At 39.1% G+C, this 20,117-nt stretch overlaps 1 protein-coding gene across 10 annotated transcripts in view; it reads right to left on the reverse strand.

Annotated features, from left to right (window-relative positions):
- The window catches only part of tenm4 (teneurin transmembrane protein 4), a 220,864-nt gene that overhangs the window by 37,220 nt on the left and 163,527 nt on the right, over positions 1-20,117 (reverse strand). For 7 of the 10 annotated variants that reach the window (XM_027998907.1, XM_027998905.1, XM_027998908.1 and 4 more), the window contains 7 exons: positions 17,288-17,549; positions 12,531-12,798; positions 12,285-12,428; positions 8,832-9,081; positions 8,404-8,424; positions 2,524-2,756; positions 1,368-1,522 (listed from right to left, as the gene is read on the reverse strand). In XM_027998907.1, the coding sequence (XP_027854708.1) occupies positions 1,368-1,522; positions 2,524-2,756; positions 8,404-8,424; positions 8,832-9,081; positions 12,285-12,428; positions 12,531-12,798; positions 17,288-17,549 (1,333 nt within the window). The remainder of the gene's footprint in view (positions 1-1,367; positions 1,523-2,523; positions 2,757-8,403; positions 8,425-8,831; positions 9,082-12,284; positions 12,429-12,530; positions 12,799-17,287; positions 17,550-20,117) is intronic. The other 3 variants (XM_027998909.1, XM_027998903.1, XM_027998900.1) reach the window with 1 other exon arrangement.

Consider the following 20,117-nt stretch of genomic DNA (forward strand, 5'->3'; position numbering starts at 1 on the left):
ACAATTTTGATCAAAACTGTTTGGGAGCAGCTAGAAACAGAAACGAGTATCTCACAGGAGAAAAAAAAATACTCCAGTAGACCAGGGAAGAATGAGATCAATCTGAGCTAGTACCGAGACTGACTTGTGCGTCTTGTCTTGCTACAGATGAGTTAACCTGCAGCATATCTTGACTGAGTAATAAAGGCCAAAATGTAATCCACTTTAGCAGATGTTTCTCTTAATGTTTCAGTTTACAACCAACATGTTTCACATTTTTTATGCAAAAAGAAATTTCTATATATATAAATAAATATATATAAAGAAATATCAAGAAATATTTATATTAAACTGATGCAATTTTCAGACTTTCTAGTTTAGTTAAACTCTGACATACATTACAGTAAACAGTTGTTTCAGAAGCTTGGTTCTAGTTCCTGCTACTAACTAATCAGCTGGGTCACTATCTTTGACAAGTTTCTAACTCTTTTAGCCCTTCCTTTACAAAAAAACATTGAGAAACAAATGTAGCAGCTTTTATAACGTTATCAGAGACTGACATGAAAGAACATATTGTCCTCACTCTTCTAAGTGAGCAGTGATGCTGGTGTGCACCTGTGCCCCATATCAAAATCCCTCATTTTGAAGCTGGATGTACTTCCTACATGTCCAAACTACAAATAAATATCTTAAATCTTTGTCTAAAAGAAATTACAGCATTCCTTTGGTCACTTTTGGTCCATTTAGCTTGTTAATGTATATTGTATACTGAAAAAAAGTAAAAATTACTAAATGACTAAAGACAAAAAGAGTTAAAAAGCAGCTTCATAGTCATAAACATTCCATTTGGACATGGTTAGATGATAGCAAGATTATAATATGCAATATAAAAGATTATCCCAGTTCAGTCTAATTTCACAATGACAGATTTTTTTTAACACTCCTGGTTATGAAGAGTTTCACATGCTTGAAAAGACCAAGTTTCTAGGCCTTTATAGCCCTCCCTTCAAGTTGTCATAAGCAGCATTTTTTTTTCAAAACTTGCAAATATATAGATATTATATTCACTTTCCAAAGAGTAGTTTAAAAAAACTCCCCCGACTCTTCCTTAACAGTCTGTAGTTTGGATTTAATATGAGTTTTCTAAATAAAAATGCATCTAAAAGACATGTTGTAAAATGACAGCAGAATAACTGATTGTACCTTTGAATCTTATTCATATTAGATTATACAATTCTTTAAAAAAAAAAAAAAATGTTAACGCAAAAGAGTTCTGCTTCAGAAAATGTCTATATCAGCAGGTAAATTAATTTAGATAGCAGTAAAGGGTCAAAACCCTGCAGAAAGTAGATAAGAGCATGAGAAGGCATACAAAAGAGAGGCCATACCTGAGAAATGTCCATAACGGCATCACAGCTGAGAGGTCGAGCGGAGGTTAAGTCATTGTAGCCCAGAAGAGAGGAGATGATACCATTCTGATCAATCCTGCGAATCATGGTTCCATCCACAAAGAAGATTACCCCATACTTATCCACCGTAATGCCTGCAGATAAAAGTCACACTGTAAGAACAGAAGAAAATATCCGTCCGTTTAATCTTGCTTATCTGTACCTAATGCGAAGACAGAGCACTACTAAATGACAATTAAGAGGTATCAGCTGCAATAACGTAGAACACTAATTATACCAATGAAAAGTAATGCAAGGATTGATTTTGTAATCAGTAATGGAGAACAATAGAACCATCTGAGAAAATGATGATTACTATAAATATCGATTAAATTACACCTAAACCCGCAGCAGTAAGGTTTATGCATCTTCTGCTTTCTGGCTGATTGACTGATGCAATCTACTTTAATTGTAACATACTATATGAGTCTATGTATGTTTTATTAATAGAAACAGACACATTTCATACTAAATGAGAAAATTTGATTGATTTAAAACTCTGTACATTACATTTAGTCTTCCAGATAATCTTTCATGTAAAATGTAGTGACTTTCTAAATTTAAAGTTCATAGTGTTATTTGTTACAATTTATCAATTAAAAGCAGAAAATCATAATGGATTTATGGAAAATACTTTTAAAGTAGGTTTTAAATATGGAACTAGCCACGATGGAAAAATGGATGGACAGAAGGAAGGGAGAAAAAAAGGAAGGAAGGAACAATTGGAGGAAGAAAGAAAGAAAGGAAGGATGAATGGATAGAAGGAAGGAAAGAAGGAATGGTTGAAGTAATAAAGGAAGAAGCAAAAACTAAACAGAATGGAAGGAAGGAAAAACAGAAGGATGAAAAAGGAAGGAGCAAAGGAAAGAATGAAGGAACAAACATGATGAAAACTAAACAAAATGGTAGGAATGAACAAATGAAAGAAGGAGGAATGAAAATATAAAGATAGATGTATGTTTCCAAGTATTCTATATTCTGTTTTCCATTCTTACAGAGATCAGAAAATTACTTTAATTAACTTCCAAACTATTCCATGCTTTTCCAGTCAATGAAGGTGCCTTGATCATTCAATCCAGCTCTGGTGAAACATTACCTCTGGGATTGGTGAGAGTGGCCTCAACAGCTTTCCCTCCATCCCCGCAGCGAGCGTCATCGTATGGGAGACACTGGTCACCGGTTCCAGCAACCAGCTCTAGATTCTTAGCAACGTTGTTCACAACAGTCAGAGATTTGACCCTGAACACTTTCCTGCTGCCTGTATCGGACAGGTACACCGCGCCATTCACAGGGCTGGAGGCCAGGTAGTACTTCTGAGCAGGGCTGTTGCTGAGCAAAGCGAAGGGAGAGAGAAGGAGTCAATAAAACTGGAAGCAGCTACATCGCTTTCAATAAGAAACATTGTGTAATACAATTAAAATGGATTCAAAAGCCATTTAGAGAGTCAATTGGGCACAATTACAGTTTAAAACCAGGACATAGGAGGAAGAAAAAAATAGAATGAGATTAAACATGACAAAGTGAAATGAGATTAAACGTGACGTAGGAGTAGAGTCGTCTACAGTAAAGTCTGAATCAAGGACCTCTGAAAAAGGGTCAAAAATAGATTTTGACCCTTTTTGTACCCTTCAAATTACAATGAGTTCAACAACAGTTCAAGCATAATTCAGAATACAAAAGAAAAGAAACAGTTGGATGGGTACTAGTCTTTTGGGTCCAGTAGTTCCTTTGACAAAAATCCTAATTACCCCAAAAGAGAGACAGGAAACTCCTGTTATCTTATCTGAAAACAACAAAGGGAAACCAGCCATTACAGCGCAGCAGTCTGGTTACTCTTTCAAATACAAATGCATTGTATTTTATTTTTACCTTGCTACTGCTGGTAAGAGGCAAATAACACTGAACCAAAAATCCAAAGACATTAGGCATCCATCAGGCAGATATCTTTGTGCAGAAACATATCCCATGTAATTCCCAGCAAAATCAACAAAGTAATCCTTTAAAGCTCAGCGAGATTTCCAGCAGTGACATACAGACAATAGAACCAAACACAGCCAAGATACATAAAATCTCCTGGTTTCCAAAAATGAAGATAGATGGTGAAAAACAAAGATGGCAAAAGAGAGCTCTTTATGAATCCATACAGGGACAAATGAGGTGACAGATAGGACTGTTTTATTGTTAAATCTGCTGCATTCTGTGATAGATGCAAGCCTCTGCAGAAAAATCGATGGATATTTTCTGACTTATAAAACATACCTCGCCTGCCACATTTATTTTCCCCCCTGGTAAAGATGCGTAAAAAGCCTTGAAATAAATTCATTTTTGCTATAGTAATCTCTTGAAATCATCCAGGGTCCTTTCTTATGCTCCAGCTCAACTCGTAGGTTTTCTCTTGCATTTATGTCTGGGGACTGCAGAGGCCACTGAAGAGGGGTAAAGTTTTGTATGGGGAAACATTTATTGGGCAGATTTGATCACCTATTTCGCCAAAGGTCAGTATACTGTTGACAGAACCAACTGTGATTCATTTTCAATTTTCTGGTAAAGCCCACCCAAGTTTCATTTTAAAATCTGCAGGTAGCTCAAAGATGCACTTTGAAACACAAACAGGCCCACAGAATCACATATCCTCTGATAAACATGACGGTGGTCCAGGAAGTGTTTGTCACCAAACACTCAATATTACTCTGACGACCTATGGCAGACTTGTGTGAGTTTGTAACACAAAAATCCCATGACCTTGTTGTAGGTGCTTGAAATGATGTGGTTTTCTTTTTTGACGGCCACTATTGATAGCTACTTAATGTCATCAGTGTGCTGATGCGCCTCAGCAAATATGTTGAACAGCTTTTAAAAGGTCTGCTCGTAGCGACATACAATGGTTGTTATGGAGACGTGGTACCTGAACTGGCAGTAAGCTTTGATGATTTCTTCATCTTTCCTTCCCTTTTGTTCTCAGACTATAAAAATGGATCCTCATCAAGCACAGTGGCTACAAGAAATAAGTTGCTGCATCATGTGGCATTTATAACAATAAATTATTGAAACAAAGAACAACTTAAAAATGTGAAAAAATATATTTTTAAAAGTTTCGTTATTGGTTTTCGGTACAATAACAACGTTACAGGCGATTTTGAATAAGAATGACTTTTAACTTGATATTTTTTAAATATATTAAACAAATGTACCCAAAATAAAAGCTGCAGAGATTTTTCAAAAATGTGTTATTCTTGCTACACCAACAAAATAGAAAAATATACTTTTTCTCCACAGAGCTTTTCTTCAGGTGCCAATAAATGTGGTAGCACTGTTAGTACAAATAACTGTATGCCTTTTACAGTATATACAGAGGTTTTGATTTAAGCATATTCTTTCTTGACATGAGTGAATACTGAGTGGTGCAAAAATATTTGCTGGTTTAACATTTTGCACAGCTAAACAACTGTGCAAAATGTTGCACAGTTGCACATCATCACTCTATCATGATGCCACCATGATAGAATGGCATCACTCTATCATGGTGATCTGAAAATATTTATCTGTGAAACTATTTATGAAAATAAAAATGTAAATAAAAAGTGTTCAGCAAAGTAATTTTTGTCGCAACATTAAACATGTTGACAGTTATTATTGTCAGCGTATGGCACAATTCTGCCAGAACAGATTAGCTTTGTGGAGAGGCCTGTCATCTTGGCGTCATTCAAAGTGGATTAAGACAGTATTTCAGGTTAGACCTTGGGGGTTCTTTTAGCGTGACAGCACCACTAGCCTATGTTTCTAAAATACAAGAGGGAAGGCAAGTGGGTCTGTGCTATTCTCATCTTGGGTACATAATATTAAATGACACTTGACCTTCAGTGTATCAGTGGTGACAGGAAACCTCAGGCACATGTGTCGAAACACGACAAGTGACCCAACCGACTCATTGGCTGCTTTTCAACACAAATCAGATGCAATGTGCTGGCAAAGAGAATATAGGTGCATCTCAACAAAATACTATTTTTGTACTATTTCAGAGAAAATTAGAAAATCTCCAATAGGTACAGTTGGCATGGCCAAAATATTTTAGCTTAATTTTTGAAAATTAATGGTAAAATGAGCTTCAAGATTGTATCACAATTTCTGACATAAAAATGGTCAAATGGCATTCTAGAGAAAAACATGAATGAGTTTGCTCAATTTTACCGCATTTTGTCAAGCACCTATTATAAATATATATAAATACACACTTAAAAGTACTCTGCGTCTCAAACTGTTTTTCCTACTAAAAATAAATTATTTAAAAAATCTAACACTCAGCAGTGGTGGGCACCGCAAACTAAAGCACTATTCGAGAAAATTAGTTCCGCTAAAGCACAACACTGACATGGTAGTTAGCAGAAGCTAATGCTAATGTGCTAACATCAATTGAAATCATATCTGTCATTGAAAGACTGCAACCCTCAAGCCCAATTTAATTTTGAGATTATAATTTACATGCTATATAACGTCATCAGATGTTGTATTTATGTTTATTTCTTACTCTCTACTGTCTGTGTTTGGTTGCCAACTTTTTAATGATTTTCTAACTTTTTAGATGTAGCTGTACACTGAATACTCATAATACTGTTGGTCAGTAGTAAATCTCAGTAAGTGGTTTCTGATATGTGAATTAACTTCAGTCTTCTAGTTGCATGTAAAACACTGCTGGTTTTACATGCTGGTAAACTCCCTGGTGTGTTGCTTAACATTAAGCTGTGACCTCCAGTATATATGCCATTTACAGTAATATAATAATTTTACTTATAATTATAAACTTATAATTTTTGTAAAATCATTGGATTTTGTTGCATGCTATTGTGGAATTGGTCGTAGAGGATGGGGATGTACTTAGATAGATCACTAGAGAACTACAGTTAAATCACCCAATTCCCAATCCTATCGCCAGCTATTACATGAACAGGAAATGGTCATCCATTTTAAACCAACACTTGCTGTACCTTTCCTGGACAAATCTCATTTTTAAGATGCAAATGTAGCATGCAGAGTATAAAGAACTGCCGCTCTGACATTTCTTTAGTGGAGCTCCTGAGAGCAGAGCTCATGTATAATGTGTAAGCTAATGTGTAAAAGGAAAATAACGTTTAACCTGTGCAAAAAAAAAAGAAATTGAGAAATAAGGTGACAGAAAAATAATAGAAAACAAGAGCAAGTGACCAGTATTGCATTGCTTTTTATCTTCATTTGTACTATGTGTTTCAGAGCTTAAGTCAAGGCCCTTAGACAGAAAATCAATCAATAGCCCTTCACCTGAGACACAGCATCTGAAGAGGGCACACTGAGATTTCCCTTGTTGCCTCCTGCCATGGAAAATGAGGTGTCTGTATCTTAAGCTACTGATACAATCTTTACCTATAGTCATTTTATTAGACTAACCTGCAGATATAGCAAAATGAAACCGCAGCTGGTTTTAATTCTATGGTTTCATGCCTCAAAAAATGGTCAGTAGATTCTACATTTCCACAGTTGGATTAAACAAAGAATTGTTTTATAAGTTCAAAATTTTGACCCAGCCTTTTTCATAAAACAACTTAAACGCTTAAAAAACCCAGCTGTGGATGATCTTCAGTTGGTGGACAGATGGCTTCACATTTGACTCCATAATGCATTGGTTGCAGAGTTGAAAATTGACTTGTAGACTGAGAACTACACTGATTCAGTGACAGTTAAGCAAGGCAATATCATCAACCCATGTCCACTGTGCTCAACAAATGGTAAGAGGTGTTTGTACGTCTAGTTATCTGGCATTTTGCAGACATTGCTTCACTAAAGTCCTGGCTGAGAAAATCTGAAGAGGGTGCGGAGATTTTGTGGTAGGGAAAATAAGTACTCATCTGCAGAGAAAAATAAAGAAAAATTAAATTCTGGATACTGCAAGGCACCTAGATCATGTGGCTGTAAAATAAGTCCAAATCATCACTCTTCCACCACTGTGCTTGATAGTTAGTATAAAACATTTGTGCTGAATTTTCACCAAACATTGTTACAATGCTCAATGTTACAGACGTCTTGCTCGTTTAAAGGTGTCCTCATAGCTGACACATTTGGTCTGCTTTAATCAGATCAAAGTTTGTTTCCCCCATCGGTCCGGACATTTTGTGAAGTTGTGAATCCACTGAAATGAACTCGGGGGCGGACCAAACAACTGGGCCGAGACCCACTTTTTGAGGTGGTTTTGGTCAGCTTCTAAACAAACTCTGGTGCAGTCCAGTCTTGAGCTGAACCAACTACAAGAAATGTATGTCTTTTTGACTTTACGCACCACTGTTGGTGAGGATTATCGTAAAAATATGCCATTCAATGTTGCCAACGCTACTGCTGCATGTAACAATTGTAATAAAACTGTACCTGATCTGCTGTTTTCTGATTAGCGATGCTGCTGCCAGCATGTTAAGGGCTAGGGCACACTCATTCAGCTGACGCTGTTCCACAATTAGAAATATTTCATCACCAAAACAGCATTGACATTAAAAATAATTTTGCTGTTGCAATAGTGGCACAAATGTACACAATAGGTAGTTTTTGTTTACAAATTTAAGTCTGATTGCAAAAAAGCACAATGTAAATCGAACCACGTCACATGGGGAAAAAAAGTCTGCAGATCTAAGGACTTTTCAGTTGTAAATTATTTAGAAAATACATGCATAACAAATCATAAAAGGATATTGTGCTAATTAATTCTGAACTTTAAACGCTTTCCTTCATCGCTACATTCTTACACCAGTGCTTGTTTAAAGAGAGACAAAGTAGAAAGGTAAAAAGTGAAGCTTTGTTCTCCTTTGGGTATGTTAAACTGTATCCAGATGTACCTAATAAACTGGCTCACTCTTAAATGTTGATGACTGTTCATAAATTGTGATTCCAACAAAGACAAACAACTAATGAAATTGTAACAACAAACAGGGTGATGGTAAATTTTTTATGTAGGGCTTACCTGTGCCTGAAGTCTTTATTTCTTTTAAAGTTAACCAAAAGCAGGAAAAGTGAGAGAGGAAAGAACAGAAAGAAGAAGAACTGGTAAGTTGTTAGTAGAAAAATTCAAAAAGAAGTGGATGGAATTAAGCAAGAGAAAAAAATTGACTATAAACATTCTTTTATCTTTAACTGTGAACACATTAAGTGGCCGAAGAAACTGCTGTATTGTTTCCAGGACATCATCTGTTGAAGTCCTATTACATCCTTTTAAGGTCCTTCGAAGGACCAAACTCCAGCTGATGCAGGTGAATAAGAGGCAGACCATCAATCCTCTGCCTTTAGGGCATTTCTGTCTATCTCAATTGCACTAGGTAGTTTATAGCCTGTGTATAAGCCCATTTAAGCTGCTCGTAGTCCTCAGCGAATGTTAGGCTACTCCTCAGTTACCTCAGCTCCAGAACGCTGGTGACGTTCCCTGTGGTGAAAATCCTCCTCACATAGTTGAAGTCGCCCACGTACAGACTTCCATCTGAGCCGCAAGCCAGAGCCACGGGGGCCAGGAGTTTGTTTCCGTCAGCAAGGCCGTTACAGCTGGGGCAGGAGATGCTGCGCCTGCGCCCGTTTCCCATCATGCTGCCGATTACGGGCGGCTGCTGGGAGATGAACACGTTCTCTCCGTTGCCCATGTGAAGAATGCCTGATGAGGACACAGAAAACATACAGGTGACACCTGCAAAGCACTTTACGCTTAGCAGAGTTTAAACATATATTTTACGCACAAGATAATGGAAAATAATGTTTGTTTTTAATGTTTCTCATGGCATTGCGCCTTCTTTTTGATCTTCTATAAGCACTTTGAAGAGTCAGGGCTCTTTGATTGATGACCAAAATCTTTTAGAAGTCCCTAGGTCAAAGACCAAAACTATGGAATTTATTACCTTTTGAATTGCAAACTATCAGTGACCAATTTTGGTTTACAGCTAAGGTAAAAACGCATTTGTTTGGAACTGCTTTCAGCACATTGTAGCACTGGGATACTTTTTTGTTCCTATTAATGCCATCTTGTTGTTTTTGTTCTATTCTCTTTTTTTATTACTGCACTAATAGAAATCACTTCAGTTCAGTGGTCACTGTTGTAAAGTGCTATACGGATAAAATTTGATTGATTGACAAGAGGAACAAATTTAAAGCCCTGTGGTCAACGGATGCATTCAGATTTTTCATAATACTTATAGTGTCTTGCAAAAGTATCTATACTTTTTTTTATTGTGCCAAATTAACAACCACAAACTTGCAGAGTTGAATTGGAAAGCGATGCATGTTTTTTTTTTTTTTTTACCAGCAAGTCAAAAAAAGGTTGACATTAATTTGTATTAAGTCAACATTTTCACTGCAACTAAAACTGCAAGTCTGTTAAGCTCAATTCTCCAACAGATTTCTATATTTTCTTTTTATAAAACGATAACTTTTTTCTTTAAGTTAAAGAAAAAAGTTAATAAATTGAAATTGAAAATTAACAATAAAATGTCTTTCAGGAATTATTAGTATGTTCAAACAGATACAGTTTTGCATAGAAATATATAGGTTACCTTAACATATTTATTACTTAGATTTTTTCATTTGTAATTGAAATCTTTATGAACTTCAGGAATTGTACTTTTTTCCCAGTCACAGACAGCAGCCAGGTGGCTGCAAGTCATATAAATGCACAACACAAAGGACCTCAATTTATCCTCCTTATACAAGAGAAATTATTACCTCTAGACTCAATCTTACACTGCGGCAAAGTTTGATCGGATCACAAATGTAAAAAGAAGAATGTAATTGAAGACAGATTAGAAAATGATGTGACCTTAAATAGGTTTGTATCTGTGGCGAAAGGAGTGGAAATTGCAAGGCGGGCCTGTGTTTGCAATAAGAGGTCATCTCAGTGGATGAAAACACAGGCACAATTTCACGCCAAAATGGAAACCAAGAGCTGTGGCTCGAGTGAAATCTCTTGGAGCAAGAAAAATACACCTCACAAACACAATCTTAATCACACAGACTAAAATATCAACACACCTGCATTGTTCTCATTTCTCTAACTCCAAATTCAGGGGCTTCAGAGTCAAGAATTCAGAAACACACACACATGGACAGAGTTGATATTTTTCACATCACTGGTGCCAATTCATTATTGGAAAATCCCCAAATATGTAAATGAAAAGATGTTCCTGCTGGTCAGTCAATGTAATCATATTTGAAATTCAGCATCTGGATGTCTGCGGTGGTTTTTCTGCTTCTGATGGTACTTGGTGACCTGACTTCTCAGAGCAGAACAACATGTGGGCTATCAGAAACGATCAGCCAAGCATCTCTTTCCTGGGACGTGATTTAATCTTTGGGACTGCTGCTGCTCTGAGCAGCAGTCTGACAGCAATTAAATTAGGGATGATTCTAAAAATGCTGGGCATGGATGAGACGCTGAGGTGCCAAACAGGGGAGGGGAAGGGGATGTGAGGGTGGAGAAACTGGCAGTGCTGTTTTAAAAAGCCGGGAGGCACTTCTATCCATCCTCTGGACACCATGTCCAGGCTTGGTGCCTTATAGATCAAAGTGCCACCTTTCTGAGCAATTTTCAAGTATGCCTCATCTCCTTAGATGAGACTCTCCAGACGCAAAACAGACTGTGAAGCCTTGCTAGTGACAGGTGCTGCCAAAACGTATTCCTAGCGCTGCCTTTGAGGAGTAATTTGTCGGCAATAAGGAAATTGACCCACTTCCTCCTGAAGATTTATGGCAGATATAAAAAGTCAGATCTAACTAAAGCTGAATGACATAGCTGCACGGAAAAAAATGTCACATAACAGAAATGCTGGTTGGTTTACTGTATCACAACCATTAGATCAAGCACGTGTGGCAGATTTGGTCAATTTTGCATGAGCAAAATGTGAAGTGGGTTTATGGCATGGGCCCAACCTGGCCGAAACTAAGGCCAGGTTGTGCCAAAATTATTAGCCTGATGGTCAGATTGGGTCGGACTCAGCCTTCTGTGGCGCGTTTAATAAGTCTACAATACATACAGCACAGAGAAAAACAAATGAAAATGCATGGTATGAAGTTGTGTTAATGTTAATAACTCTGGCTTAAAATGATAAAGAATCAAATAATGTTTTACATATAAATTCCAAAACAAATGTCGGCTTGACCAGTTTTTTATGTACTAAATTGATATTCCAGGACACAATTCCACTAAAAATACCAATGATAATGTTTTAGAAACTATGCACTTTTTTTTATTTTTCCTTACATTTCAACATTCCACAGAAGGAAATGTATCCATCTTGTTTTCTGAAAAAGTTAATTTATTTCCTTATTTTAAAATCAAATTGATTTTAAAATAAAAGCAAAAAGCAAAAGTAAAATGGGATTCTTTATGAGAGCAAATTTTCTGACTAACATATACTTCAATGAGATGCATTAAGTTCTGGTCAGAAATGATACTCAAAAGAGGTTTTTTTTGTTGTTGGTTTGATTAATTTAGTTTCCTGTACTCAGTGCGTAAAGTTGAAAATGTCTGCACACTTCCACCAAGTGATGCGTGAACTGTAATTTGTCAAAATTATGGGTGGCCTTCAGATTTTCCAATCACCATTTAACAAAAAATATCAAAGACTGAAAATACTTCATTTACACGACTTTGGGGTGTCTTCCTGTACTCTCACAGGCAGTGAGTTGCTTAAAATAATAACCAAACATAATCCATTCTTAGCAATGGGATAAATACTGGAATAAATTCGTCAACCTCAGCATCACATGCTGTTTGAGTGAAATTGGTAAAATTATCTTTTTAACCGATGTAATAAGAAACAAGCCATTGAGAACCAGAGCTTTCAAAGGAATATTTAGTTGACTCACCACTCTGGATATTTAGAGCATGATGCTTGTCTACTGTCCACCCTCCAAGTTTGGAGGCGGTTGTTTCGTAGCCTTGTAGTACAGCAGTCCTCTTCTCCCACAGAATAAGGTCTGGGCATGATTCATACTCAAAACCCACTGAAACTACAAAAAAAAAGCGCAAAGATGAGAAACAAGGGCTGAGTAACATGTGCTTTGGATTTTAAAAAAACCCACACCATATGAAAAATATATTTCATCACTCACCAAAGGTCTCAGAGAGGCCATACACCTTCTGGCTGTAGACGTCCGTCTTGTCCCACACAAAGTCATAGGAGAGGTTGGGAGCTGCAGGAAACCACTTTCTGAATAGCCTGCCTTCCACAGCCACCATGAGGTGAACCTTCATCAAGTTGAAAGGAATGGTGGAGTGCGTGAGGGTCACCCTCAGAATTGACTTATAACCTGGAGTTCTGCTGCTTAGATAGCTGAGCTTCATCTCTGTCCCTGGTATACGCACTTCCTCCTGTAGAGACTGTGGGCAAAAAAAAAAACTCAAGTTATTAAAAGAAAGGAAACGAAAAAAAAATCTTCTATAGGTGGGTGACAAATTAAGATTAAGTACATGTTTGTGCTACATAGCAGGAGTATTTGTATTGTATTTTTATCAAAAGCCAAGGTTAGGCATTGACAAGGATGAGTTTTTCTCAGTTTGTCCACCTTGAAAAAAATCTCTACCGTCTCACAGTATTTCTATATTACTGCAACACCTGCTGCTCAGATAACATATTAAATGCTATATTTGTGATTAGTGTGATCATTAATATGCATATGCTCTTCCTTGGGTAAGAGCATTTTTATAAATCCACAGATGTTGATATTTCTTGCAATCAGAAACATATATGCAGCCCAAAAAGGAGTTTTGTTTTCGGTTAGTGGACTGGCAGAAACTAGCTGGGGAGGGGAAGCGTTGTGTTAAACTTTGTTCATCTGGTACATTTTCTCTTATAAAATGACAAAGTTTTAGAAATGGTATGGCAGAAAATGTTACTACTTTCAAAACCATAAAGTTTTAAAACCTGAGAACAGAAACCAGCCCATGCCCAGTCACATTTTTCATTTCTGTTTGTAAAGTGACTAAATAAGTACATTAAGAAGTAATTTATGACTGTGAAGTAAAAGGAAGTCCTCAAGAACCAGTGTCCCTTCTCTTTTAAACCACTCCTACCCGAGATTGGCTTTAACCGGTTCTGCCTCAGTCAGCCACGGCTGGGTTCATCTCATGATTACATGATTACATCTCCTACCTTGCAGCAGATAATCTGTCCTAAAACAGCCCACTAACTAGAGATTCACCAACGAATTGGTCAAAGGTCATAATATTCCAGTGATCAGCTGTGATTGGTGATCAGATGGACAAATCCTGAAAAAATCATATTTATTACCGGTACACAATTCCCTCATTTATAGCTAGATTTCTACAGGTGCCTTTATCAAAACATCTGCTGCGCTTTGTTTTAATGTTTCACATTTAAAGAGGGGTGGGGGGTTCTCCGGGAGTATGGGGTACCGGGCCCTTTGATACGGGCTGTCAGGTCCCTGTATGACCGGTGTCAGAGTCCGGTCCGCATTGCCGGCAGTAAGTCGGGCTCGTTTCCGGTGGGAGTTGGACTCCGCCAGGGCTGCCCTTTGTCACCGATTCTGTTCATCACTTTTATGGACAGAATTTCTAGGCGCAGCCAAGGTGTTGAGGGGATCCGATTTGGTGGCCTTAGGATCTCATCTCTGCTTTTCGCAGACGATGTGGTCCTTTTGGCTTCATCAGATCGTGATCTGCAGCTCTCGCTGGAGCGGTTCGCAGCCGAGTGTGAAGCGGCCGGGATGGGGATAAGTGCCTCCAAATCCGAGGCCATGGTCTTGAGCCGGAAAAGGGTAGAGTGCCTTCTCCGGGTCAGGGGGGGTGTCCTGCCCCAAGTGGAGGAGTTTAAGTATCTCGGGATCTTGTTCACGAATGGGGGAAGAAGGGAGCGGGAGATCGACAGGCGGATTGGCGCAGCGTCTGCTGTCAAGCAGGCGCTGTACCGGTCCGTCGTGGTGAAGAGAGAGCTGAGCCAAAAAGCGAAGCTCTCGATTTACCGGTCGATCTACGTTCCCACCCTCATCTATGGTCATGAGCTTTGGGTCATGACCGAAAGAACGAGATCGCGGATACAAGCGGCCGAAATGGGTTTTCTCCGTAGGGTGGCTGGGCTCTCCCTTAGAGATAGGGTGAGAAGCTCAGTCATCCGGGAGGGACTCAGAGTAGAGCCGCTGCTCCTTCACATCGAGAGGAGCCAGTTGAGGTGGCTTGGGCATCTGGTCAGGATGCCTCCTGGACGCCTCCCTGGTGAGGTGTTCCGGGCACGTCCCACCGGGAGGAGGCCCCGGGGAAGACCCAGGACACGCTGGAGGGACTATGTCTCTCGGCTGGCCTGGGAACGCCTCGGGATTCCCCCGGAAGAGCTGGAAGAAGTGGCTGGGGAGAGGGAAGTCTGGGCCTCCCTTCTGAAGCTGCTACCCCCGCGACCCGACCTCGGATAAGCGGAGGAAGATGGATGGATGGATGGATGGATGGATGGATGGACATTTAAAGAGAAAAAAAAATCAATTACTCAAAATGGGAATTTGGTATCCACCATGAAAACCTTGATTTGTGCATCTCTACACCTTATTAACAAGTGCGATTCATGTATTTGTAATTCCAGTACCAAACCGAAACAGTGACAGACAGACAAAACAGATAATTAATGTTACTCAGTTGGTCAGGGGAAAGTCTTTTGTCTTGTGCTTTTAATTACATGCCTTAAACCATACATAGGCACTCGAGGGAAGTTAGGAAACACTAACCGGTGGACAATTATGCTCATGGATAAAATGGTATCTGATGAAGGATTTCTTTTAAAGTACTCCAATGAGCATTTCTAAGAGGGGATTTAATAACTGCAAGCGCTTCATTAGAACGGCAGTCCCCCCAACAATGCATATGAAAACAGCATAACAAGGAAGCCCTTGGGCTCCGAGTCTATTCAGTACAATAACATTTAGTTATAAATTTAGCTTGGTGAGAGATAACAGTGCTGCCTTAGGAAATTTACTCCAAGATGAGACCTTTATCAACTGCTGGATGATAGAAGCTGTAAATGAGCACTTTCATACACTACACAGTGTACAGACTTAAGTTCAAGGACTGACAGCAATGGTTTGGTTGGCCTGGTCCTCTGGACTAAAATTAAATCGCCTCTTGTCGCCCGTCTCCACAGCCCAAAACGACATGTAGAGCAGCAATCAAAACAGCTGCTCAAAGCGACATTGGTCAGAGGACATGTCACTTCTGATGTATTTATTTTTAAATGCTCACAGATTGCAGCTATTTGTGGTTGACTGATCAAAATTCACTTTTGCAAGTGTAAATGGGATGATGTCCTTGTGTGGCACTATTAGAATATAAACAATTCTAAAAACTGGGCTGCTATGAATAGACTAAATTGCATACTAAATTTACAGATATGCCATCAATCATGCGAAGTAAAGGGCAGAGATATGCCTGCAGACAAACAGGATCAAACAAAATGAGGCGCACACACATACAAGTGTGCGATTGCACACATAAAACATGTAGATGTGGGCGAACGACAAACAAATGTGTGGGTGGAAAATTTAAAAGCAAATCCTGTAGCAAAGTGGTGCATGCATGTGTTAAAGCAATAACTTCAAATTTGCTGACTTGTTTCTCTGTAAATGATCATAAAATGTGGACGTTTTAGTCAGGAGTCCACACATTTTTCAGGTCAAAGCTAGTCATTTGATTCAGGTGTGAGTGAAAGGGGTTAACATCAAAGCATACAGGACACCAGTCCTTGAGGACTGACTTTGCACGGCGCTGCTTTAAAAGGCAGCTTAATCTACCCATTCTCTGTCATGGCACATAAAAGAATGTGTGTGTGTCCTCCGCCTGTGATCTTTATCTGAGTGCACTAACCTGCAAGTGGCATCTGCACCGCAACAAGGCATGGGCTGGTTGGAGCTGTAAGCTAATTGACTCAAGGGTTACTTCTACGGTTTAAAGTTATTTTAATGAAATGTCAGAAAACATGTTAGAGTGAAGACAAAATTTCTATGGATATATGGATTTGACAGAAGCACAATGCTGCCCCTTTCCAACCTGTTTCTACCAGTCAAATTTTACTGGATAGTTCAAGTAGAAACAGAAAGTCATGCTGAGGAAACTACCATATTTACAAGTCACTTCAGTCAAAAAAAAGTGTCATGATGAGGGAAAAAAGAACATATATCCAGACTATGAAAAAAATTTGGACGTATACTCCAGAGAAAACGGTTTAGAAATACATTTGTTTGTAATAATTGCATGTTAAAGTTGACAATCATCAATTTTATATTCATTTTGATGTATTATTTTAACAGCAGAAGAACTCAGTCAAGGTTATATTACAATGGATAGATGGATAATGAATGAAAGGAAGGAATGAAGAAAGAAAAGAAGGAAGAATAAACAAAACAGATGGTTGAATGTAAAGAAGGATGGTAGGAAGTTGGGGAGGATGAAAAAAAATGGAACAAAGGATGAAACAAATGTAGGATGAAAAACTAAACAAAATAGTAGGAATAGGAGGAAAGAAGGCAGGAAGGTAGGACAGAACAAAGGAAGTAAAAAAATGGGAAGGAAGGGAAAAATTTCTTTTTCTTTTTTTATGCTAATCCGAACTTTAACATCTTCTCTGTACTTCAGTCAAATTCCTTCCTTTTCCAGACTTCGCCAGTCTGCTAATGAACACTTCCTAATTTGGCCATTTTTACAAGGGAAATAAAAATGACAGTACAGCCACGAGCCATGGTTCCTTTTCCACTTTAGTTTATGAATAATGTTACGATCCTCTCCAAGCTGTTAGGCAAAAGTTATTTGAAGGAGAGACCCACTTAGGTTTCCTCCTGCAGGGAAGTGAGCAGGGCGGGAGATGGAGCATCACCTGGATTTCGGGCACCACTGTCCCCCTTTCTGAGCAGGAGCCGGCGAAGGCTGTGAGCGGCGCCGGGGACACCACAGGGACGGGACGGGAGAAGCTGCTGAGGTCGCAGCTCGGGATGTCATTTTCCTCGTGCCGCATGACAATGGTGTCCATGACAAAGAACCGTCCCCATGGCAACCACAGAGTGTGCTCCTGAGTGATGAATGGAGCGCGCTCAAAGTGCAAAGCTATGGCTATGCCCCCGTTGGTCACCAAGTCGAAGCTGGAAAAACAGAGAGGATGAACTGATTCACATTTTGTCTTTCATATCGCCGCGGTTACAATGAGGCAGACAGTCATAAAGAATGGGTTTATAAATGAAGGCTATTAAGAAAGGATTATTTTCAGCATTAGGCATTATTAAACAGTCTCTCAGGCACACACATGCTGAATATTCAATAGGACTTATATTGATCACAATCCTAAGATCACATTTTTTCACTATAACTGCATGAATATATTATTTTAGGGAAGAAAAACAGCAGATTTAACAGTTTCATCTGTATGTGTGTGAACGCTGTGCTCTATTCTCATTTCTATGTGCACAGAGAGAGCTTTGCAGTGCCGGATGAAGGCAGCCGCCACTGCTTTATTGATCCCTCAGACGAAGCCTGTCCACGCTAACATCAGTCTAAAAGCCCTGCAATGCAATCCCATCTGCTGTTGCATTAAAAGGCCCTGTGCCTCCACTCTGACCTTAGCTTCAGTAAACAGGCTGCATCGTGACAACAACATGGCAGCACCTGCGCTGGACTTCCGCAGCTCCTGTCACTACTCGCTAAGAACCAATTAGCACCTGGTCACCTACCGGGCCCCTGGGACGGGGCCATATCCTCCCGCATCCTCACACAGGAGGCACCTTTGCTAAATTACAGGTAAAGAAGTAGGTCCAAATAGAAGCCTCTGAAATAGGCAGCCTCCCTGTTGGTTTAAGGTTCTATAAAAAGAATATGCTATGTCAAGCTTCCCCTGAGGGTAAGCATTTGAATGTTTGCAGGGATAAAGAAAAAAAAAAAAGTAGCTTGTTCTACACTTTGTGGTTCAACCTTGGCTGGGTGAGAGCGGCAAAGTGGTCCGGAGGCTGCAGAGCTGTTGTAATGGTGCCAACATATTGCCGTGACCCATGAGCGGTCTGGCAGTGGCAGCCTGTCAGTTTGCATGACACTAGGCAGGCTAAGCACACACTCAACACTTGTGGACAAACACCCGTGGGCATGGGAGCCAATCAATTACTGGATTTAGTAGATGTTATCAATCAAGTTTAACACCATGTTACAAAATGGAGAAAGTTGCCTAGGAACCTGCTAGCTTTAGCTTGCAAATCCTTATTAAATGATTCACTTGTCCTGTTTTTTTCTCACATTTTATCATGTTACAACAACAAACCTTAATACAATTTATTGGAATTTCAAGTAATAAACCAATGCAAGTAGTATCCATCCATCCATCCATTTTCTGTTCACCCTTGTCCCTAATGGGGTCGGGAGGGTTGCTGGTGCCCATCTCCAGCTACGTTCCGGGCGAGAGGCGGGGTACACCCTGGACAGGTCGCCAGTCTGTCGCAGGGCAACACAGAGACATACAGGACAAACAACCATGCACACACACACTCACACCTAGGGAGAATTTAGAGAAACCAATTGACCTGACAGTCATGTTTTTGGACTGTGGGAGGAAGCCGGAGTACCCGGAGAGAACCCACGCATGCACAGGGAGAACATGCAAACTCCATGCAGAAAGACCCCGGCCGGTAGTATATATGGTTGTGAAATAGAAGGAAAATATTATGAAGTTTTCAAAATGATTAAAAAGTAAAAATTATTTATAGATTTGTATTCAAAATACATTGTTTTAGATTTTTCTCTACCAGCCTCACCTTTGCCAATTAGCTCAGAGAGCATCTGTGATCAACATTTTCAAGTCTTGAAAAAATTTTCAACTGGACTTTGACTAGGACACTCCAACACATTAATGTGATTTTGATTTAAAACAGGGCTTTTCAAAGTGGTGGTGTGCTCCGATTGGACGACAATACATCAGGACTAACATTGATTTCAGCCGACGTTGGTCTTTTTTAAACTTATAAGTACATGTTTGATCAATAATACGTGGCTGATATTAACAAGCAATGTTTATGTCATGTAGTCATGTGGTATTTGTTGCCATGTGACAGTGATAATGACGCAACACAGAATTATGGTTGGATTAAATGAAGAAGAAGCAGTGGCAAAGGCAGTGATATGTTCAGGTTTTTCTAAGCTGTCAAAAAGTTAGTGAATATACATATAATATCGGTAAACATCAGATATCGGTAATAATAGGAAAATTAATATCAAATGCCCGCATTGGACAAAAATTTCCGATGCGGGCAATTTTCCGATTGCCCGCATCTTAAATTCCATCTTAAACTGCATACATAACAACATACAGATTTGTTTCATTTTGATTGTGTTGTGACTCATCACATAATTCTTGTTAGCATTTTACACATTATAAACTCGGGCCTTGATGCTCTGCTCATATAAAAAAGAAAAAAAAAAGCCCACATAGTTTAAAAAAAAACTGCACAAGTCTCTTGTTTGGACCAAAACAACTTTTCAAGATAGCACAGGTAATGGGTAATTTTAAAATGTAAACCCTTTGAAAATAAAGAACACATCACAGAAATGAGTTGAGACAGCTTTCTCATTTCTAAGTGGGTGAACAGGTGCGTTTCTGATTTCACGCTGCACTGAGCCTGTTTACAGTGATTGCAGGGGTAGTTGCAGGAGACTGGACATGTTTACAGGGG

Source organism: Xiphophorus couchianus, chromosome 18 (assembly GCF_001444195.1).
Source record: "Xiphophorus couchianus chromosome 18, X_couchianus-1.0, whole genome shotgun sequence".
Lineage (NCBI taxonomy): Eukaryota > Metazoa > Chordata > Actinopteri > Cyprinodontiformes > Poeciliidae > Xiphophorus > Xiphophorus couchianus.